This window comes from Myotis myotis, unplaced genomic scaffold (genome assembly GCF_014108235.1).
Source record: "Myotis myotis isolate mMyoMyo1 unplaced genomic scaffold, mMyoMyo1.p scaffold_m19_p_40, whole genome shotgun sequence".
Lineage (NCBI taxonomy): Eukaryota > Metazoa > Chordata > Mammalia > Chiroptera > Vespertilionidae > Myotis > Myotis myotis.
This window is the reverse complement of record NW_023416347.1, coordinates 261,371-280,246: the sequence shown is the minus strand read 5'-3', so window position 1 is coordinate 280,246 and position 18,876 is coordinate 261,371. Positions and strand designations below refer to the sequence as shown.

General features: G+C 55.9%; 1 protein-coding gene across 1 annotated transcript in view; it reads right to left on the bottom strand.

Moving 5' to 3' along the window:
- The window catches only part of PDE8A (phosphodiesterase 8A), a 101,927-nt gene that overhangs the window by 20,977 nt on the left and 62,074 nt on the right, over positions 1-18,876 (bottom strand). The window contains exons 6-11 of the mRNA XM_036306288.1: positions 14,721-14,809; positions 13,576-13,654; positions 11,750-11,887; positions 7,384-7,466; positions 6,006-6,057; positions 5,868-5,910 (exon numbers count right to left, since the gene is read on the bottom strand). Of these exons, the coding sequence (XP_036162181.1) occupies positions 5,868-5,910; positions 6,006-6,057; positions 7,384-7,466; positions 11,750-11,887; positions 13,576-13,654; positions 14,721-14,809 (484 nt within the window). The remainder of the gene's footprint in view (positions 1-5,867; positions 5,911-6,005; positions 6,058-7,383; positions 7,467-11,749; positions 11,888-13,575; positions 13,655-14,720; positions 14,810-18,876) is intronic.

The window sequence follows — 18,876 nt, the reverse complement described above, 5'->3', positions numbered from 1 at the left end:
CACGACCCTCTGGGCTCCGAGTGGCTGCCTGGCCTCCCCTCACCCCGCACCTCCTTCCTGCCCCTCCTCGTGCACCTGCCGGCGCCGTGGGTGGCTCTGAGCCTCCCAGCCCTCAGCCGGCCCCCCGGTCACAGGCGAGGAGCCTGGGGGCGGCGTGTGGACAGGGTTCCTGCTGCAGCCGCGCCTCCTCTGCCCGGCCACGCTTCACCGCCAGCCCTGCCCCCGAGCAGGACCTGCATCCGGCCCCTGGCTGCCCCCGAGACACGTCTGCACTGGTGTTTGCTACACTCTCCTCTCCGTGGGCACTGACCTGGCCTTCAGGTCACTGCTGGCCTCTGCGCTGCTGCAGCTGAAGGACAATTCCATCCTGACCCGACTGGGCCTGTGGTCCCAGACACACCCGACCCCTTTCTGGAAACTCCTGTTGGCCTAGGTCCACCCCCTGGCCTGCCTTCCGTCTCTCACTCTTCCTTCCTGGTCCCTCGGTTCCCAAATGTCTGGCAGCCCTTCTCTTCTTGGAAAACAAGTCTCCTTAGGAGCCCCCCTCCTCTGGCTGTGACGCACTCCCGTGCCGCTGTCCTGCCCTGAGCTCGGGCCTGCATCCTACCTGGCCACGGCCACCCGCCCGCCGGCACCGCCATGAACGCACTCTCTCTCCCAAACCCGCTGTCCCAGGTCACGGAGCAGCATCCATGCCTCCTCCCTCCTCCCCACGCCCTCATCTCAGCACCCCTTTAACCTGCCCACCCTAGGCCGCAGCCGCACCCAGCCCTCTGGACTATAACGGCAGCTCCGGTCACAGTCCCACGGCCCCTGCCGTGCCCCCTCCTACCCCTGCTCTACAGGCAGCCCAGCAGTCCTTCTAAAATAACCAACACTCTCCCGACCAGAACCTCTCAACGGCTCAGCTCACCGTGGTTTTCAGGATAAGATTTAAGCTCCCGTGTGGCACCAGGGCCCTGTGATCCCTGGACCCCGTTCCACCATCATGGCTTCTGTGATGTGCTGGTCTCCCCCACCCTCTACGTCTTGGCACAGGCTGCTTTCCTCCAGGGAGCGTGCCTCTCCCAGGCCACCTTCTCACCTGGTTAAGAGCCAGCCTCCTTTAAGATGCAGTCCAGGTGTGACCTTTGGGGCGTCCTCCCCTAATGCCCCCCCACACACACACACTGCGGTAACCGCGGTAACCGTGGGCTCCATCCGCCTTCCTCCCCAGCTGGGCATGAGGAAGCACAGGAAAGTCCTTTCTCCTTCCCAGGTGGCAGCACCGCCCGGCACAGAACAGACGCTCAATAGACACACGTCTGCCATCCACCACCTGCTCAGCCCTGTGCACAGGGAGCACCACTGGTTGCAGCCACTGGCGGCCTGGCCCCCCGCACTCACACCCGCACTCACACACCCCCCGCACTCACACACCCCGCACTCACACACCCCGCACTCACACACCCCTACACACCCCGCACTCACACACCCCCGCACTCACACCCCCGCACTCACACCCCCCGCACTCACACCCCCCGCACTCACACCCCCGCACTCACACACCCCGCACTCACACCCCCCGCACTCACACCCCGCACTCACACACCCCGCACTCACACACCCCGCACTCACACACCCCGCACTCACACCCCCCGCACTCACACCCCCCGCACTCACACCCCCCGCACTCACACACCCCCGCACTCACACACCCCCGCACTCACACACCCCGCACTCACACCCCGCACTCACACACCCCGCACTCACACACCCCGCACTCACACACCCCGCACTCACACCCCCCCCGCCTCACACCCCCCCCGCACTCACACCCCCCCCCCCGCACTCACCACCCCCCCCCGCACTCACACACCCCCGCACTCACACACCCCCGCACTCACACACCCCCGCACTCACACCCCCCAGCACCTCCGAGACAGCAGCTGGCCGGCAACAGCCTGCCTTCCTCACTGGCCCTGACCACGCGAGGCTGGGCCAGCGGCTCCCCCTCCCTCTCAGGAGCAGCCTGGGCATCTGCTGCCCCTGCCTCGGGCAGCACTCCACACACTCGCCCCTCCCATCGCCCCTCCTCCCAACCTCCGGCCAGTGTGTCTCCTCCGGCAGCTTCTGGAGATTGAGGCCGCACCCCTGCCTTTACAGCTGGGCCAGGAACTGGGTCATTCCTTCATCCTTCCCCGTTTGTCCACTCCACACACACACCCTGGGCACCGCGTGTCAGGCCCTAACCAGGCGCTGGGGTGGGAAGTGGAATAAGGTCTAGAGCAGCTGTGGGCAAACTACGGCCCGCGGGCTGGATCCGGCCCGTTTGAAATGAATAAAACTAAAAAAAAAAAAAAAAGACCGTACCCTTTTATGTCATGATGTTTACTTTGAATTTATATTAGTTCACACAAACACTCCATCCATGCTTTTGGTCCGGCCCTCCGGTCCAGTTTGAGAACCCATTGTGGCCCTCGGTCAAAAAGTTTGCCCACCCCTGGTCTAGAGGGTCACAGGCCGGGAGCTCAGGGTCCGGAAGTGCAGGAGCCCCAGGGGGAGTGGGGAGGGAGGGGAGCAGCGTGTGGCTGGAGGCAGGAGGCATGTGCACGAGGACAGGACCGGGCTTTGGGGGCGACGAAGCAGCTTTCATTTCTCCTTGGCATTTTGCAGGGGCTCCCTCTGCCTCCAGGATGCTCTTCCTGTCCTCTGACTGACCTGTCTGTCCCAGGCACCATTCCCACCATCGCCATCTCTGGGAAGCGTCCCCAGGCCCCCCCCCCCCCCATGCGGTGCCACAAAGTACAGTGAGTTCAGATGACCTGCCGTGTGGGTGCCTAACTGGACCGGACTCTCATCACACGGAATGTCTTTGGCGAGTTAAAGGGACGTGTGCTGGGACCTGTTGGCTTCCTGGACACCCAGGATCCGAGCCCCTGTCCTGTGCCTCCCACCACAGGGTGAGCGCTTTGCCCATTCCCCATTAGGAAGCCACCAACGAGCGCTTCACCCCAGAGCCCAGCAGCGAGGGAGGCTGTGGGGGGGGGGCCCTCCGGCAGAGCCCATGGGGGCCCCGCACGCTGCTCCCAGGCCGCAGGGGCCGCGCCCAGCTTCCCTGGGTCCCTCTCTCTCGGACGGTGCTCTGGCTTCCCTGTCCCACCGTGGGCCCCATCTCCTAATGGCTTCTTTCTGAGGAACTGGTGCTGGTGGTGTATAGCCAAGGACCCCACCTGACAGTCAGCAGGGCTTTGGATAAAAGGCGGTTAGATGCTGAGAGGAAGGCAGACGCCGGGAGGGTGTGATCTGGTAACGTGACAGGCGGCCCAGCACGGCGGCCTCAGAGTCTCCCGGCTGAGACTTCTCCCGGCTGGACAGCCGTGAGCATGGCCCTGACCTGCCTGCTAGTCCAGCTCTGCCTTTCCTGGCTGCCCGCTCCACGCCGTCACCTAAACCTTCTGAACCTGTTTCTTTCTTTGTAATAAAGAGATGACAGCCGTGCCCCCCTCGCAGGGCTGTTCTACATCTTCATCGACTAGAAGCCCAGCGCACAGACTCATGCACCGGTGGGGACCCTGGCCGGCGGGGATCGGGCTGAAACCGGCTCTCTGACATCCCCCAAGGGGTCCTGGATTGCGAGAGGGTGGTTCTCGGGTGATGCACTCCGGAACCAGGCTCCCTCCTCTCTGTTGCCAGGGGCGTCACCCAAGAACCACAGCTGCCAAGTCACCATAGCTCAGCAGCTCCTGCGTTGAGCATCTGCCCTCTGGTGGTCAGTGTGCATCGTAGCTACTGGCTGGACAGTCAGATAGTCACTTAGGCTTTTATATATACAGACTAGTGGCCTGGTGCTGTGGAGGTTGGCGGGGGGCGGTGGGAGGGTGGGCTGTGGGAGTTTGGCTGGCCGACCGCCCCCCTCAATGGGGAGTGGGGAATGGTTGGGGAGGGGTCATGGGAGGTTGGCTGTGGGAGCTCACTGACTACCAGGGGGCAGCTCCTGCATTGAGCACCTGTCCCCTGGTGGTCAGTGCACGTCATAGCGACCGGTCGTTTGGTCGGCTGGTCACTTAGGCTTTTATATAGCTATCCAAGTAAAGGCGCTCCCTGACCTTGCGGTGCAAGGGTTATGGTCAGGCTGGGCCCACGCGGGCAGCTTCTACTCCTGCTCCTCCACCCCCTCAGGCTGGCTCTGCCCTCTCCTGAACCTGCACTCCTCTGCGTCATTGGTGAGCTCTCGGATGCAAAGGCCACCCCTAGCTCTGCACGCCCCTCCCTCTTCTCTGTGCCACCAGCTCTGACTCAGGTGCCCGCCTCTCCCTCCAGCTCCTCCTGGGCCCTCGGTCCCCACCCCCTGCCACCATCCCTGCTCAGTCTCATCGGCCCCACATCCCAGCTACCTGCTTTGCTGGCAGCAAAACGTACACCCCCGGCCCTTCTCTCTGCAGCACCCAGCAGGCCCTCAACAGAAGCTGTAGCATGAACGAGCCGACGAGTGAGCGAGTGAGCAAGCACACACACCCCTTCACCTCACCTTCCCAGCCCGTCCCCCCCTCACCATCCAGGCTTCACAACCTCCTCTCAACTGTGTCTCCTTGCTTTCCTCGCTCTGGTTCCCACCACCTTCCCCCGCGGCCTGTCTCCCTCCTGCCATCACTGGTTATGCCCTGGCGGCTGCGCCTCTGCTCCGCCTGTGGCGATGCTGGCATCCTGTCTGGGGTGTCACACACCTGCCCTGAGAGCTCAGACTTCAGGCTACTCCCGGCTCAGGCTGCACTGCCTGCAGGTGAAAACCCTCCTTTCCTACACTGCCTGACCCAGTTCCTCTCCGCACACGGACCCGCCCACCAGTCCAATTTAACCCTTGCTCTTCCAGAACACACTCTGGACTTCCCGTCTTCTGTGCCTGTTTTATTCTTGGAATACTTTTCCTTCCACACACTCTTCTTAAACAAAACAAAAAATTTTTAATCGACTTTGAGAGGGAAGAAGGGAGGGAGATAGGAGATGGGAGATGGGGGGGGGGCGGGGGGGAGAGGAAGAGAGAAACACCGATATGTTGTTCCACTTACTGATGAGTCACTGGCTGAGTCTTGTATGTGCCCGGACCGGGGATGCGACCCGCACCCTTTGGGCATTGGGACGACGCTCAAACCAATGGAGCTGCCGGCCAGGGCTCCGCAGCCTCTTCTTCAAACCCGTCCCTGCCTGGACTTTCCCTCTCCTCTAAGGCGCCATGGCCCGGCCCCTTCTCGCCCACCACTCACCACCTGTCACTCGCCGTGAGTCACTCGGCACCACCACCACGTCTCTGCCTTCACGCAAGCCCTGTGTGCTCCTGGGCACCGCGCCCACGAGAACTGCCGCAGCCCGTGCCAGCCCACCACTTCCTCCTGGACGGGGCCCAGGGCAAGTCAGTCAGTCCTTCCGTTCCCTCCTCTGTGAAAAGGGAACTTTGTCTACAACATGTCTGCCCATCGGGGTAACACCCTCAGCACAGGGCCGCGTGCAGTCGGCTCCCGAGGAAACGAGCTGCCTGGTGCTGGGAAGCACGTCCCCGAAGCTGAAGGAATGGGAGCCGGACCCGGGAGATGGTCTCCTCCCGGGACGGACCATGTGCAGTCACCCAGCAGAGGTGGGAGCGGACCCGGGGAGGCACCGCTGAAGGGCCCGGCGCCCCGTCTGCTGGCGGTGATGACTGTCAGAAAAAGCTGTCCCTGTTCTTAGAGCACACGTCACTCAACACGCTTCCACATTGAATTCATGCATGTGAGGGGCCCAGGCTCCCCGCACGCCTGTCAGATGCCCTCAGGGCTCCGGGCCTGGGCCTGGGCAGCAGAGACCCGCCGTGCAGTGGGCAAGCCCTCAGAGGAGGAACGTGGGCGCCATACCTGTGGGAGCGTCAGAATGAACGGAGTCCATGATCTTCTCAGCCTGGAAACGATGGAGAAGCTGTTAGTGCGGCCGCCTTCGGGGGAGGAGCATCCCGGGGGGCAGCCGTCCCCTCCCGTCCCGAGGCCCCGACACACCTTACTGTTGCCGCTGCTCATCCGGATGATGGACACATAGTGTCTAATTTTGCTGCAAGTAGAAAACAGTGCGTTATTTCTCCCTCCCGGTGTCCATGGCTGTGCTGACGGACGCGTTGCTATTTCTCATTATGGAAAGAGCATCTCTCCACACACACACCCGCTTTGAGAAAAGCACCTCTGTGGTCCCGCCACGCCCCCCAAAGGCGTCTCCACAAACACCCTTTGGCGCCTGCAGCCAGGAAGCCGACTCTTCAGTACAAACACCGCCTCCTCCCCAGGCGCCGTAACGGACAATCACAAACACCTGCTTCTAACATGGGCTGCGTGTTGACCGACCGGAGCCTGCAGACACTCCGCGTGTTTCGTGCTCAGGACCCCAGATGCTGAGGCGCTTCCGGTTCCCGAGCCACCGGACCCAGTCATTCAGCCAGAGGACGGGCCGGCTCCCTGGGAGCAGAGCAACCAGCCCTCCTCCCAGGAGCCGCCGGCTCTCCTCACTTCCTGTTCCTTCCATTTTTCCGTTCCCCTTGATAACCGAATCCCGATGTGCTTATCACACAAACATGTGGAGAGGACATAAAAAGGCGAAGAATCAGAACGGAGGGCCCACCCAGACCCGTCTCCCCAAGGCATCGGCAGAGGTCTCGGCCTGGCTCCGCCCAGTGCTGGCCACCGGCCTCAGCGTCCTCATCTGGGAAAGGGCGGAGGTCAGGGCCCACATTGGGGCGGGTCCCACCTCCTCCTCCTCTGCCCTTTTCCTCATCATCCCGTGAGGTCACACACGGGTCTGATTGTGCATTTACATAAGCATCTTCCTTGTCATTTCCTCTGGCATCACTTCTCACAGCTGCATTGATGGCTGGGTGTTCTAGAACGTACTCACACTTTCCCATCGTTCCCATCTCTTAAACTAGACTCCGAGACAAACCAGAGGAGACTGTTAGGCTCCTGGTAGACACTGCCTTCCAATCTGTGCTCACACCTGTTTGATATGCGTTTCCATAGACGGTGGTGTCTAAATTATTCTTATTTAATTTGCTAGGTCTACGCGGCAATCACAGGCTTTCAGGTTAGACACAACTCTTTCAGTCCGTGTGCTCATCACACAGCTTCATAAACTGCCTTCGTATTCTGACCTCAATGCGTTAGGCCCGTGTGTCTGCAGCACAAGAGGAGGGTCTGGAATCTGGGACTGTGAGTCGCCAGCTGGAGTCAGGCTGCAGCCCTGAGGAGCCCCCGGGAAGGCCATTCTAGGGTGACGCCTGACCTAACACACGTCTGTCTCTCACATTGTGCAGGCAGCTCTTAAGCACTTACAGCACATTTACAATCAGCCAAACACAGCATTTGATTGGAGCACATTTATTCCACTTACCCTCCCTGTCCAATGACAGGAATTATCTTCACATTCTGTGATACGTTATCTCCGCTTTTGGAGTGGTAAACGCCTTGCCACTCCTGTAAATGCAATGCAAGCATCGTTATGCTCTGTGTGCAATACATACACCCAAGAACACGTCCCACTCCGGCCCCGATTCAGTTACCACTGAATCAGCACAGAGTCATCCCAACCCCACACCTGGACCTGACCCTGCTTCCTCCACCTCCCCCGGCTGCTGACACACCAGGCCGCCAGGCTGCCTGCTGGCTCCCCCGTGGAGAGCACCCCACCTGCCGCGACGGGGAGGGGGGGCCTCTGGCCCTGCACTTGACCAGAGAGAGAAGGAACACTCTGGCCATCAGCATGGTGGGCTGCCACCGCCCTCTGGGTTGTGGGAGGGTTTTGGACCCTCTGCATTTGGGCAGGGGGCGGGGGGAAGATGGGGAAACAGCCAGGTCTGGGCTCAGGCAGAACAAATTGGTGAGAGCTTCAAGCCAGGACTGTAGTTGTGTTAGTCGAGCTCTCAGATCAGACAAAACATAGGGATTCTTTCCCTCAGGAACTGCGGGGAGAGAGCAGGTGTGTGGGGACAGGACTGCGGGAGGCGGGGCTGCAGGGGCTCCCCTGTGCTGGGCTCACTTGGGGGTGGGGGGTGCAGAGAAGCCGCAGTGGAGCTGGGTTTGTCATCACCTAGACGGTTCTGAATTCTCCAAGAGTCACCAAGGGCTCCAACTATAAAAATCCTAAGCCCGCTGTAGGACATGACTCCCAGGGTGTCCCACAGGGTCCGGAGCCCCACAGGACCTGGGGCTGAGCAGGCGGAAGAGGACCCCCTGGGAGCCGTGGTGGCTCAGCTCAGGTCTCCTGCCCAGACCCTCACATTTGGCCAATCCTGAACTCTTCTCTGGGGGGGCCTGGCGACCTGCACGAAGGCCGCCCCTCCCTCCTGCCTCAGCTGCTCCGACTATGGAGACAGTCCCTCCTCAGTGCCCATCGTTGTGCCCTGGCCTACCCCAGGGCTAGCAGTGTTTGTGCCTGGAAAACGGTGAAAGAACACCTGGGGCTTGGCTTCCTGCATGGGAAAGGGAGGCCGCGGTGGGAAACCCGGCACCCAGCCAAGCGACTGAATCTACACGGAGGGAGCAACAGGCCCAGCAGGACTGACCACTGCCCGGCCAGCGTGGCTCGGTGGGTGAGTGTCCGCCTATGAACCAGGAGGGCACGTTCTGGCCTCAGTCCCCAGTAGGGGGCGTGCAGGAGGCAGCTGATCAGCGATTCTCTCTCATCACTGATGTTTCTCTCTCCCCCTTCCGCTCTGAATCAGTAAACTTTTTCTTTAAAAGAAGGCCCTGAACAAGGTCAGGCCCAGGCAGTGGCAAAGTCGGGGGCTCGGCGATGATTCATGGAGGAGACTGACGGTGGGGAGGGACCACAGCCGCCCCAGGAGTCACAGTGCAGGCAGCTGGCACCTGGGGCACCAGCAGAGGCCACAGGGGCCGGCAGGGGGGTCCCTCGTGGACAGGGGATACGAAGAGGCCACTGTCAGACTCGCTGATTCCAACGTGGCGGCGGCTTGCTGAGCCAGGCCTTGCAGAGAGGCTGGGCTGAAGCGGGAGGAAGACATCGATGTGGAGCAGGGAAGCGCCTCAGTGACGGGTGGCGAGGAACACGGCGGGGGACGGGGGCCCTGGTGAACTAGGGGGGCACAGGCAGAAGAGGGGCAGACGGGAGCAGGTGGGGAGGGAGGCGGAAGAGTCACAGACTCGGGGGTGGGGGGGGATAAAGGCTGTGGAAAGAGAGGGCTCTGCAGCCCACATCACTGTCCCTCAGCGCCAAGAGGCCGAGAGAGAAGACGGGCGACGGTCTAGAGCCCCGACAGAGAAGCCTCGGGGAGGAGGAGAGGGAGGAGTCTAGGGACACATGTACGGCGACAAGCAGGTGTGAGTGTGGGGGCTGCAGACCAAGGTACCGAATACAGCGATGGCGAACCTATGACACCCGTGTCAGAGGTGACACGCAAACTCATTTTTTTGGTTGAATTTTCTTTGTTAAATGGCATTTAAATATATAAAATAAATATCAAAAATATAAGTGTGTTTTACTATGGTTGCAAACATCAAAAAATTTCTATATGTGACACGGCACCAGAGTTAAGTGGGGGTTTTTCAAAATGCTGACACGCCGAGCTTAGAAGGTTCGCCATCACTGTACTAGGATCAGCTACCCCCAAAGAGGAGCCGTTGGCTGAGACGGGGCAGAGGGATGTGCCTGAACATCAGGATTGTTCCTCTGCCCACAGACTGACTGCTGGCCTCGTAGACTCTGACATCTAGAGCCCCCACCCCGTCACCGACCCACTCGCTGCACTCTGTTCTGGTTTCCAGCGTCGCCTGATGTCCCCCCGCCGACCAGAGCCCCACCGTGGCCCAGGGCCCTGCTGCTCTCGGAGGGACTTATGAGAAAGGCCCAGGCACACACCCTCCCGCTGCAGCGGCCAGAGAGCAGGTGAAGGTGAAGGGCACGTGGCGCCTTCCCCCTCTTCCCGCGAACCCTGACCACACGAGACATGACCGGGCTCCTTTCTGAAGTAAAGCACCAGCGTCCTATTCGTTGCTCTCATTCATGCAGTGAGAGTAGCGGTCGCCAACCGGTGGCCCGTGAGTCCAGAAGGTTGGCGACCGCTGGTTCAGAGAACAGGCCTCCTGCTGTTGGAGTCTGAGGCCCTCTGAACCCGGTGCCCAGCAGCACAACTCAGGAGGGGACGCCGCTGTTCGCCTGGTCGAGAGGCTCCCAGGGCCCATCCACGACATGTCCCCTCTCCTCTCCGCCGCCGCCCCTGCCCTCAGTGACGGGGAAGGAGGCGCAGCGTGGCCACCGTCAGGCCCAGGGGCACGAGGGCCAGCATCCTGCGCACACCCAGGCGACTCTCTGACTGCTAGGGTGGGAAGGCCACGCAAAGCCCTTAGGGCTGCTGGGCCTCAGGTAACGCTGCCCGCTGCCCACACCTGCCTCCTGAGGACGCCGTGCCCCCGAGGGACGGAGCGCGGCTCTCAGGGTCCCTGCACCTGCCTCCGACTTCCTCTCTCTTTCTAGTAAGGAACCTCTCTCCCTGACCGGAAGCAGAAGGTACAGTGAGTGGAGCAGCGCCCACTTTCACTTCCGATGCCGACGCCAGGGCTCTGCACAGGCCTGTCCTTGTCCTCCCTGCAGGCGCCCTGCGTGCTCAGAGCCGTGGCAAAGCGAAGGCACACATGCCACCCTGGGGTCTCAGGGGCCCGAGCACGCGGGGCTGAATCTTGGCACACCCCTCCTGCCCCGACGGCAGACTCTTTCCTGCAACAGGACAGCACGGGCCCAGGGAAGGGTGTCACTGCCCCTGGGCCTCCACGGTGAGCAGAAAAGCAGGTCACGGATTTTTCAACTTTTTCAATAATCATATTAATAGTCCCCACCCAATTCCAAAGGTGAAATGAGCCCCACAGAAACAACTGAAGAGGGACCATGAACAGCAGGCCCTCTCCTTCTCGCTTTCTAAAACCTGGCAACGGGGCCTGAAGCTACTGTCCAGAGAAACAATCCTGCAGCCTGCGCTGCCTTTCCCGCCTTCAGCACTGACCACATGGCGTCCGTCTCACACGACCGAGCAACGATTCCTCCCTCTTTCCTGTCTGTTTTGCTCCCTTGAACAGGAGTTCTCAGAGGCAGGACTTGGTGTCTTGTTTAGTTTTTCTATACCAGAATGTAGCAGCTGCCTGGCATATAGCAGGCATTTTATTTTTATTTTTTAAAATATTTTTATTGATTTCAGAGAGGAAGGGAGAGGGAGAAAGAGAAACATCAATAAGAGAATCATTGATGGCTGCCTTGTGCACGCCCCCTACCGGGGTTCCAACCTGAGATGCTTCAGTCCACAGGCCGACGCTCTAGCCACTGAGCCAAACCAGCCAGGACCGCAAAGCAGGCACTTTTAAAAATGCTGAATGAATGAATGAACGAGGCTCAGAGGACTGCTGGGCTCAGGTGTGTTCTGAGAATGTCACCTCATGGGCAATCCTTTACCCAGAACCATGTGCCCATGACCACCACTTCGGTCAATCATTAGAAAGATCAACTTAGTATAAAGATGAAAACCATGACCTGAAGTGTCAATTCAAGTGGCTCTGATTGGTGGCGAATCATGCTCTGTACTTCCTGGCCTGTGTCCTCACCTGCCAACTGGGCACCGGGAGACTCCCACCCCCTCCGCCTGCTGCGAAGAGCAAGGCAGGGCGTCTGGCACATGCGATGCTCAGAGCCCGCGCAGTATCCTTCCTTCCCCGCCGTGATAGGAAAGTCAAAAAGGTACTAACCTCTTACTTACCTTGCCCATCTTCGTGCATGAATTTATAGTACTGAACAAGTCAGCCTTTTTCTCATTTAGAGGCATTTTTGCTAACTCCTTCCCTAATAATTCACCCGACGCATAGCCCACTGTTGTTTCAAATGCTGGATTTACATACTGGGGCGGGGGAGACAACAAAAAGAAAAAAAAGCATCGAGTGAATTAAAAGAAATTTTGAAGAGTCCAATGAAGACAGACTTCCACCTAAGCCGGCACTTCCCCCCAAGCACAGGAGCCTGCGCTCACCATGGCGGCTCTGAAGCCGCGAGAACCACCCCCTCCCCCCAGGACCCTGGAGTGTGGAGAGCTGCCCAGGTTACTGGCGGGCTTCTCCCATGTTCTCCTGAGGCTCCAGGTCCCCGTGGAGACACACCAGGCGCTGCTAGGATCAGGAACTGGGACACAGCACCAGACGGGGATCGGGGATCGGAGGCAGCCAGGCTCCATTCCCACAGCCCCTTGAGCAACTCCAAGTCGCCCACTGCACATCTGTTTAACATCTCCCCGCTCCTGTGACGGGAATGAATAATGTACTTGGGAAGCAGGCTGGGAACTGGGGAGTGTTTGCAAATATAAGGCTCTATGCTTGAATTTCCAAAGGGCCTAGAAGACAATGTATGGGGAAGGCTGTGCATGTGCTGCTAATAATAATAATAATAATAATGATAATAATAATGTGAGGATGATGACAAAATCATCATACTGTTCAAGGACTATTTCCAAGGCCTATAGCAATGATGGCGAACCTATGACACGCATATCAGAGGTGATACGCGAACTCATTTTTTTGGTTGATTTTTCTTTGTTAAATGGCATTTAAATATAGAAAATAAATATCAAAAATATGTCTTTGTTTTACTATGGTTGCAAATATCAAAAAACTTCTATATGTGACACGGCACCAGAGTTAAGTTAGGGTTTTTCAAAATGCTGACACGCCGAGCTCAAAAGGTTCGCCATCACTGGCCTACAGCACTGCACACACATTAACTCATTTAGTCCTCAGCATCCTTACAAGAGGGAGGCTGCTGTCTGCATTAATATTTCTCTCATTCGTACAGATGAGAGCAGATTCAGGCAGAGTAAGTAACTGGCCCAAAGATGCTCGGCTAGGAAAGGGTGAGGCCTGTCTGACACCAAGCCTGTGCCCTCACCCGCTGGCCCCTGTGCCACCTCTGAGGGCACTGATTCCTGAATGTCGGCATCATCAGCTCTTTATCAAGAAAGTCACAAGTTAGGTTACAGGCCAGGGGTGCTCAGAGCCACACCAGAGGGGAGCTGTTCTCAGACACAACTCCCTCTCCCGGTATCTACAAGTGTCTCCGGTCACAGACAGAAACCCACTTTGCTAATAATGGACAAGTTGTTCAGAAATTACTTGGTTATTCTGAAATTCTGAGTAGTTTCTCAGAAATGTCTGTAAGTGTCAACTACATCAAAGGCCACGAGGAGGTGAGAACTCGCAGGCCTTACAGTCAGAGCCTTTTCCCTTTGCAGCATCCTTCCTGCCCCCCGCCCCCCGCCCACTCCCCGCCCCCCACCCCTCCACCCACAACCCCAGTAACAACCCTCCTGGACACAAGGCTCTCCTCGAACACACAGTAACTATTGGGCCTCTTCGTATCTAGAGGGCACTGACTGTAAATTACATCTCTTAGAGATTTCGTTCTGATCATCCTCTATGGAAAACCTGGTCTCTTGAACTTCAAAAAGAAAAAGAAAAATCTTACTGGAGGGTTTCAATTCTAAAAACGAGAACAAGCAAAACCAGAGACCCAGAAGGACAGAGCTCCCAAACGACCCACCTGTATGTAGTTGTCCTCACTGGTGATTTTAATGGCGTCGTGGCTTTTCTCTAGTGCAGTGAATACTGAATTACAAGCCCTTTATGGAGAGAGAAAAAAGGGTGGATTAATGTAAACACTACAAAACCTAATACAACCTTGGGTGTTACACTCACTTATTTGAAGGTGTCTTCTGACTGATTATAAAGGTAACGAACGCTAATTAAAAAAAGAAGGGGAACAGCCCTGGCCGGTGTGTGAGGTGGTCAGAGCATCAGGCTCCGGACTGAAGGGTCCGGGGTTTGATTCCCAGTCAAGGGTACGAATCTCAGCTGCAGGCTCGGACCCCGGCCCGGGTGGGGCATGTGCAGGAGGCAATCAATCGATGTGTCTCTCTTACCTTCCACACACTCTCTCAAAAAAAAAAAAAAATCAGGGGAAAAAATATCCTCAAGTGAGGATTAAAAAAAAAAAAGAGGGAGAAGTTCCCACCTCTGGTTGCAACAAGTTTGGAGAGGATGGATCTGTGAGAAGCCCTACTGGTTTTATCACCCTTTTTAAGTTTTTACAGATCTGGTAAATAAAACATGGTATATAATTTTCATTTGTTTTAGTACTGGTGAAGTTGAACAGCTTTTCATGTTTACTGGAGATTAATATACATCCCCTATGAACTGCCTAATCATGTCCTTTCTCTTTTTTTTTTTTTACCCAATGTTTCTATTTTTAAAAAATATATACTTTTATTGATTTCAGAGAGGAGGGGAGAGGGAGGGAGGGAGGGAGGGGAGAGAGAGAAACATCAATGATGAGAGAATCATCGGTCAGCTGCCTCCTGCACGCCCCACACTGGGGATCAAGCCCACAACCCAGGCATGTGCCCACGGGAATTGAACCTCGACCTCCTGGTTCATAGGTCAATGCTAACCACTGAGCCGTGCTGGCCGGGCTGCAGCCCCATCTTTACACCTGAGTCTCCAGTTGCTAACATGACCACTGACAGAGACACCCACGCAGACTCCGAACGTCTGTATGTGGAGAGGAGCCACTACATCACCCCATCCCATCTTGGCAGGAGGTCAGTTACCCCAAAAGGTAGCCATCCTGCCGGGTGCTCACTCGCGACTGCCCTGTGTGGAGCGCGGGCCTCCCAGAGGCAGAATTACCTGAGTTTCAGCTGTGACCGCACCTCTCCAAACTCCAGCTGCAGCAGCTCCACGTAACAGGCCTGGAGGCTGGGGTTCTCCACGTACCTCTGCGACAGAAAGGGGGTCGTGGCTGAACAATGTGCGCCTTCCCGTTAGTATGTCTACCTGTACAGTAATTCTTTCCAACAGACTCCCAACTTGGTAACTGAAATAAGAGGAGGTGGGTCGTGTACGAGTCATAGCAGAGGCTAGAATATGTAGAAAGGAATTTACCAAAGTCCTACATAAACTTTCCGAGGATATTCACTTACTTAAGAGCAGTATGTTGTCCTCTTTAATGTTATACACACCAATAACATGCAAGAAAAATGCGTGCATCTCTCTTTGCACTTGGATTTCACGAGGTAACCCCCACTCAGGCAACATTTTCCTTCACTGGCCTCTCACCGTAGCCCAGCTAAGCCGACAAAAGCTTACCCCCCAGAGCAGAGGGAGCAGGAGGCTGTGGTTCACACGTGCTCCTCTAACTGGACGTCCACCTCCGAGTAGAAGCGTGGATCTTCTCACCCAGTGAAAACCCAGGGATGTGCACAGGTCATCCGCTGACCTGTCCCCACGGCACCAGATCGCGCACCTCCAGGGAGGTGAGGCCAGCCAAGGCCTTGGACGGCTGGGGACCCCAGTGCATCTCCAGCCTCCCGCGCCTCGACTTCGTGTGTGCAGGGGCACAAGCAGCGTGCCCAGGGCTCTCTCCTCCTGCGGTGAGCAGAGGGCACCTGTGCAGGCAGCAGGCTCCTCGGTGCTCTGTGGAGTCAGGGCTGACTGGTGAGGGAACAGCAGCCCAGCACTCTTCCCCTCTCAGGAGAGGGGCTGCTAGGCCCATCACCTCGCTCTGATTTCAGCGGTGAGAAGGGCTGTGTTGGCCTGCAGGTGTGAATGAGGACCTACATGTTCGTGGTCAGTAGTCCCTGATTTCCCTCCCTTTTTTTTAAAAAATATATATTTTATTGATTTCAGAGAGGAAGGGAGAGGGAGAGAGAGAGAAACATCAATGATGAGAAGGAGTCATTGATTGGCTGCCTCCTGCACGCCCCTCACTGGGGATCAAGCCCACAACCTGGGCATGTGCCCCTGACCGGAAGCGAACCTGGGACCCTTCAGTCTGCAGGCCGACGCTCTATCCACTGAGCCAAACCAGCTGGGGCTATTATGTCCTCTTGTTAGCTTGGAAGGTTTACTAAACTTTTCTGTTCTATTAATGGCTACTTACTTTTCACTGACCTCAAAAGCAGACAGAGATTTCGTTACTATTACTTGAAAACAGGATACCAATTACAAAGCAGCTCCCCGAGCAATGCTGTGGTCTGCACCTTTCCCACAAAGACAAAATGTCAGGCTACGCTCATTGCTCACCCCATTCTACGTCTGCCTTATAAAGGCCATGAGAATACTCACATCTCCACCTCCTCCCCCAACCCTGAAGACACATAGGGTTGGCTAAGATATAAATATTGAGGTATTTAAATATTGAGCCATTATTAAAATGTCTCTTCTGGTATGTCCCTTCTGTTAGAAGAGTATTATTTATGTCAGTCTATATTGTTTAAATTGGGTCTAATTTTATACACATATATATTTTGTTTATATATAATCTACACTAATAAAAGAGAAACATACAAACTAACCATCACTCTGTCACCCTGCCACTCTGCTACACCCACCAGTCAATCAGACTGACTATGCAAATTAACCCAACAAAGATGGCGGTTAATTTGCATACGCAGGTGTGGAGCAAAGACTGAAGATGGCGGCGGCCACGGAGCTGGAACAAGCAGGAGGCTTGGGTTGCTCCCGGCGACAAGAGGAAGCCAAGCTTCCCGCCAGCCCTGGACTCCACTCAAGGAGGGGCTGGGAGCAGCCGGAGCGGAGAAGCCAAGCCTCGCTGCTGCGGCCGGACCAAAGGCCTGGGCCCGGCTGCCGGAGGAAAACCGGTGCCGGCAGCCAGGGGAAGGCAGGCCTATTGCACGAATCTTCGTGCAACTGGCCACTAGTCCTTTATAATAAAAGGGTAATATGCAAATAGGCCGAATGACAGAACAACCGAACAACCAATCAAAGTGTAATACAGTAGGTCCTCGGGTTACGTCGGAGATCCGTTCCTACAGCGCGACGTAATGCGATTTTTGCTGTAAGCCTACATAAGCACCTATGTCACTCACATGGAGCATATACACAGCAGTAATGAAGTGAAACAGTAAAAAAAATTTAAAAGAAAGAACAATTCCTGATCTTTACTTGTGGTAAATAATAAAAAACATAAAGCACATATGTACATACGTGGAAATGACGGAACTTTTTTTTTTATATAAATAAATGGGAGATGGCAATGTAACCACGAAATGAGGTAGGGTCCAACATAACCTGAGGACTGTCTGTATGCTAATGATATGCTAAGGCTGCTCAACCACTTGCTGTGACGTACACTGACCACCAGGGGGCAGATACTCCGACCGGTAGGTTAGCTTGCTGCTGGGGTCCGGCCGATCTGGACTGAGTGAGATGGGCTGGACACACCCTAGAACCCTCCCATAGTCCCTCCCCGACCCGATCATGCACCAGTGGGGTCCCTCAGCCTGGCCTGCGCCCTCTCCCAATCCAGGACCCCTCGGGGGATGTTGGAGAGCTGGTTTCAGCCCGATCCCGCAGGCCGCTCCCCTTGGGAGGGCGCCAGACACAGGGTTCATGGCTAGCGAGCGCTGCAGCAGGGCGAGCCTTGCCTGATCGGGATTGTTTGGGTACGAGCCCACAGCAGGCACAGTGGGGCCGGAATGAGCAGGAGTGGCAGGTAGGAGCTGCAGGCGGCGTTGGACTGTAGGTTTTGGCCAGATCCCTGCAGGCCACCCAGAAGGACCCTACCCATGCACAAATTCATGCACCGGGCCTCTAGTGTCATATAATTACATATAACACATATGCACACCTGTGTACGTACACATGCAGAGAAGAAAAGAAACAGAGCACATGCCCATGGCAGGTCTGTCACTCACCAGTTTCCTTGCCACTGCATCCTCCCTCATCTTAAAGTTCCTGTTCTAGTTCATCTGTTGTGTGGCTGGAGTCCTTGCTCATATTTCCCCAGACTGGGCTCTGAGGGAAACAGCCCAGCTACCTGGCTGGGGTATGCTTCTCGGCTTGCACCTCTCCTAGGTGTAATCTCTAGACGTTGTCATCACTGTGTTACACGGGGAATGTGAGTTAGGTTCACCCCACATTCACCGTTTTCTTGCTCGCCATTCCTTCCTGCATTTCTGGCCTTCCTCCTGGCATTCACCTTCCTTCTGCCCGAGGTACAGGCTTTAGAACAGGGGTGGGCAAACTTTTTGACTCGAGGGCCACAATGGGTTCTTAAACTGGACCGGAGGGCCGGAACAAAAGCATGGATGGAGTGTTTGTGTGAACTAATATAAATTCAAAGTAAACATCATTACATAAAAGGGTATGGTCTTTTTTATTTTTTTTAGTTTTATTCATTTCAAACAGGCCGGATCCGGCCCGTGGGCTGTAGTTTGCCCACGGCTGCTTTAGAATGTCCTTGTGAGGATTTTCTAATTACAGACTCTCTCATGCTCCCTGTTTCTCAAAGTCTGTACTTCCACCTCATTTCTGAAAGGCATTTGTGCCAGGTATAATGTTCTAGGTTGGCAGTTGTCACACTGAAAATATGATTTCACTGTGTGCTATTTTCATGTATCACTGCTAAGAAGCTAGCTGTTAGCCTGCCATTCTTTTTAATGTTTTCTCTGGCTGACTTTAAGCTCTTCTATTTTACCTTCTTCACTATGATGTATCCTCTTTTTATTGACTCTTATTTTGGATTTGTTGGAATCTTTGTCTGTGGATTAGTCTTTCGTCCACCCTGGAAAATGCTCTTCAAATACGACCTCTGCCCATTCTCCTTCTGTCCTTCTGTACTGGTTAAGCCTGTATCTCTAGCTCCACATTTCTCAGGCTCTACCTATATGCTATTAATCTATCTCTGTGCTACATGTGGAAGAATTTTTTCTGACTTACTGTCTAAGTTTTAAGATTTTCATTTATTATGTGCTCATTTCTCAAAATTCCATGCTCTGCTTAGAATCTGCTATGTCACTTTATAGCGTCCTACCCCTTGCAG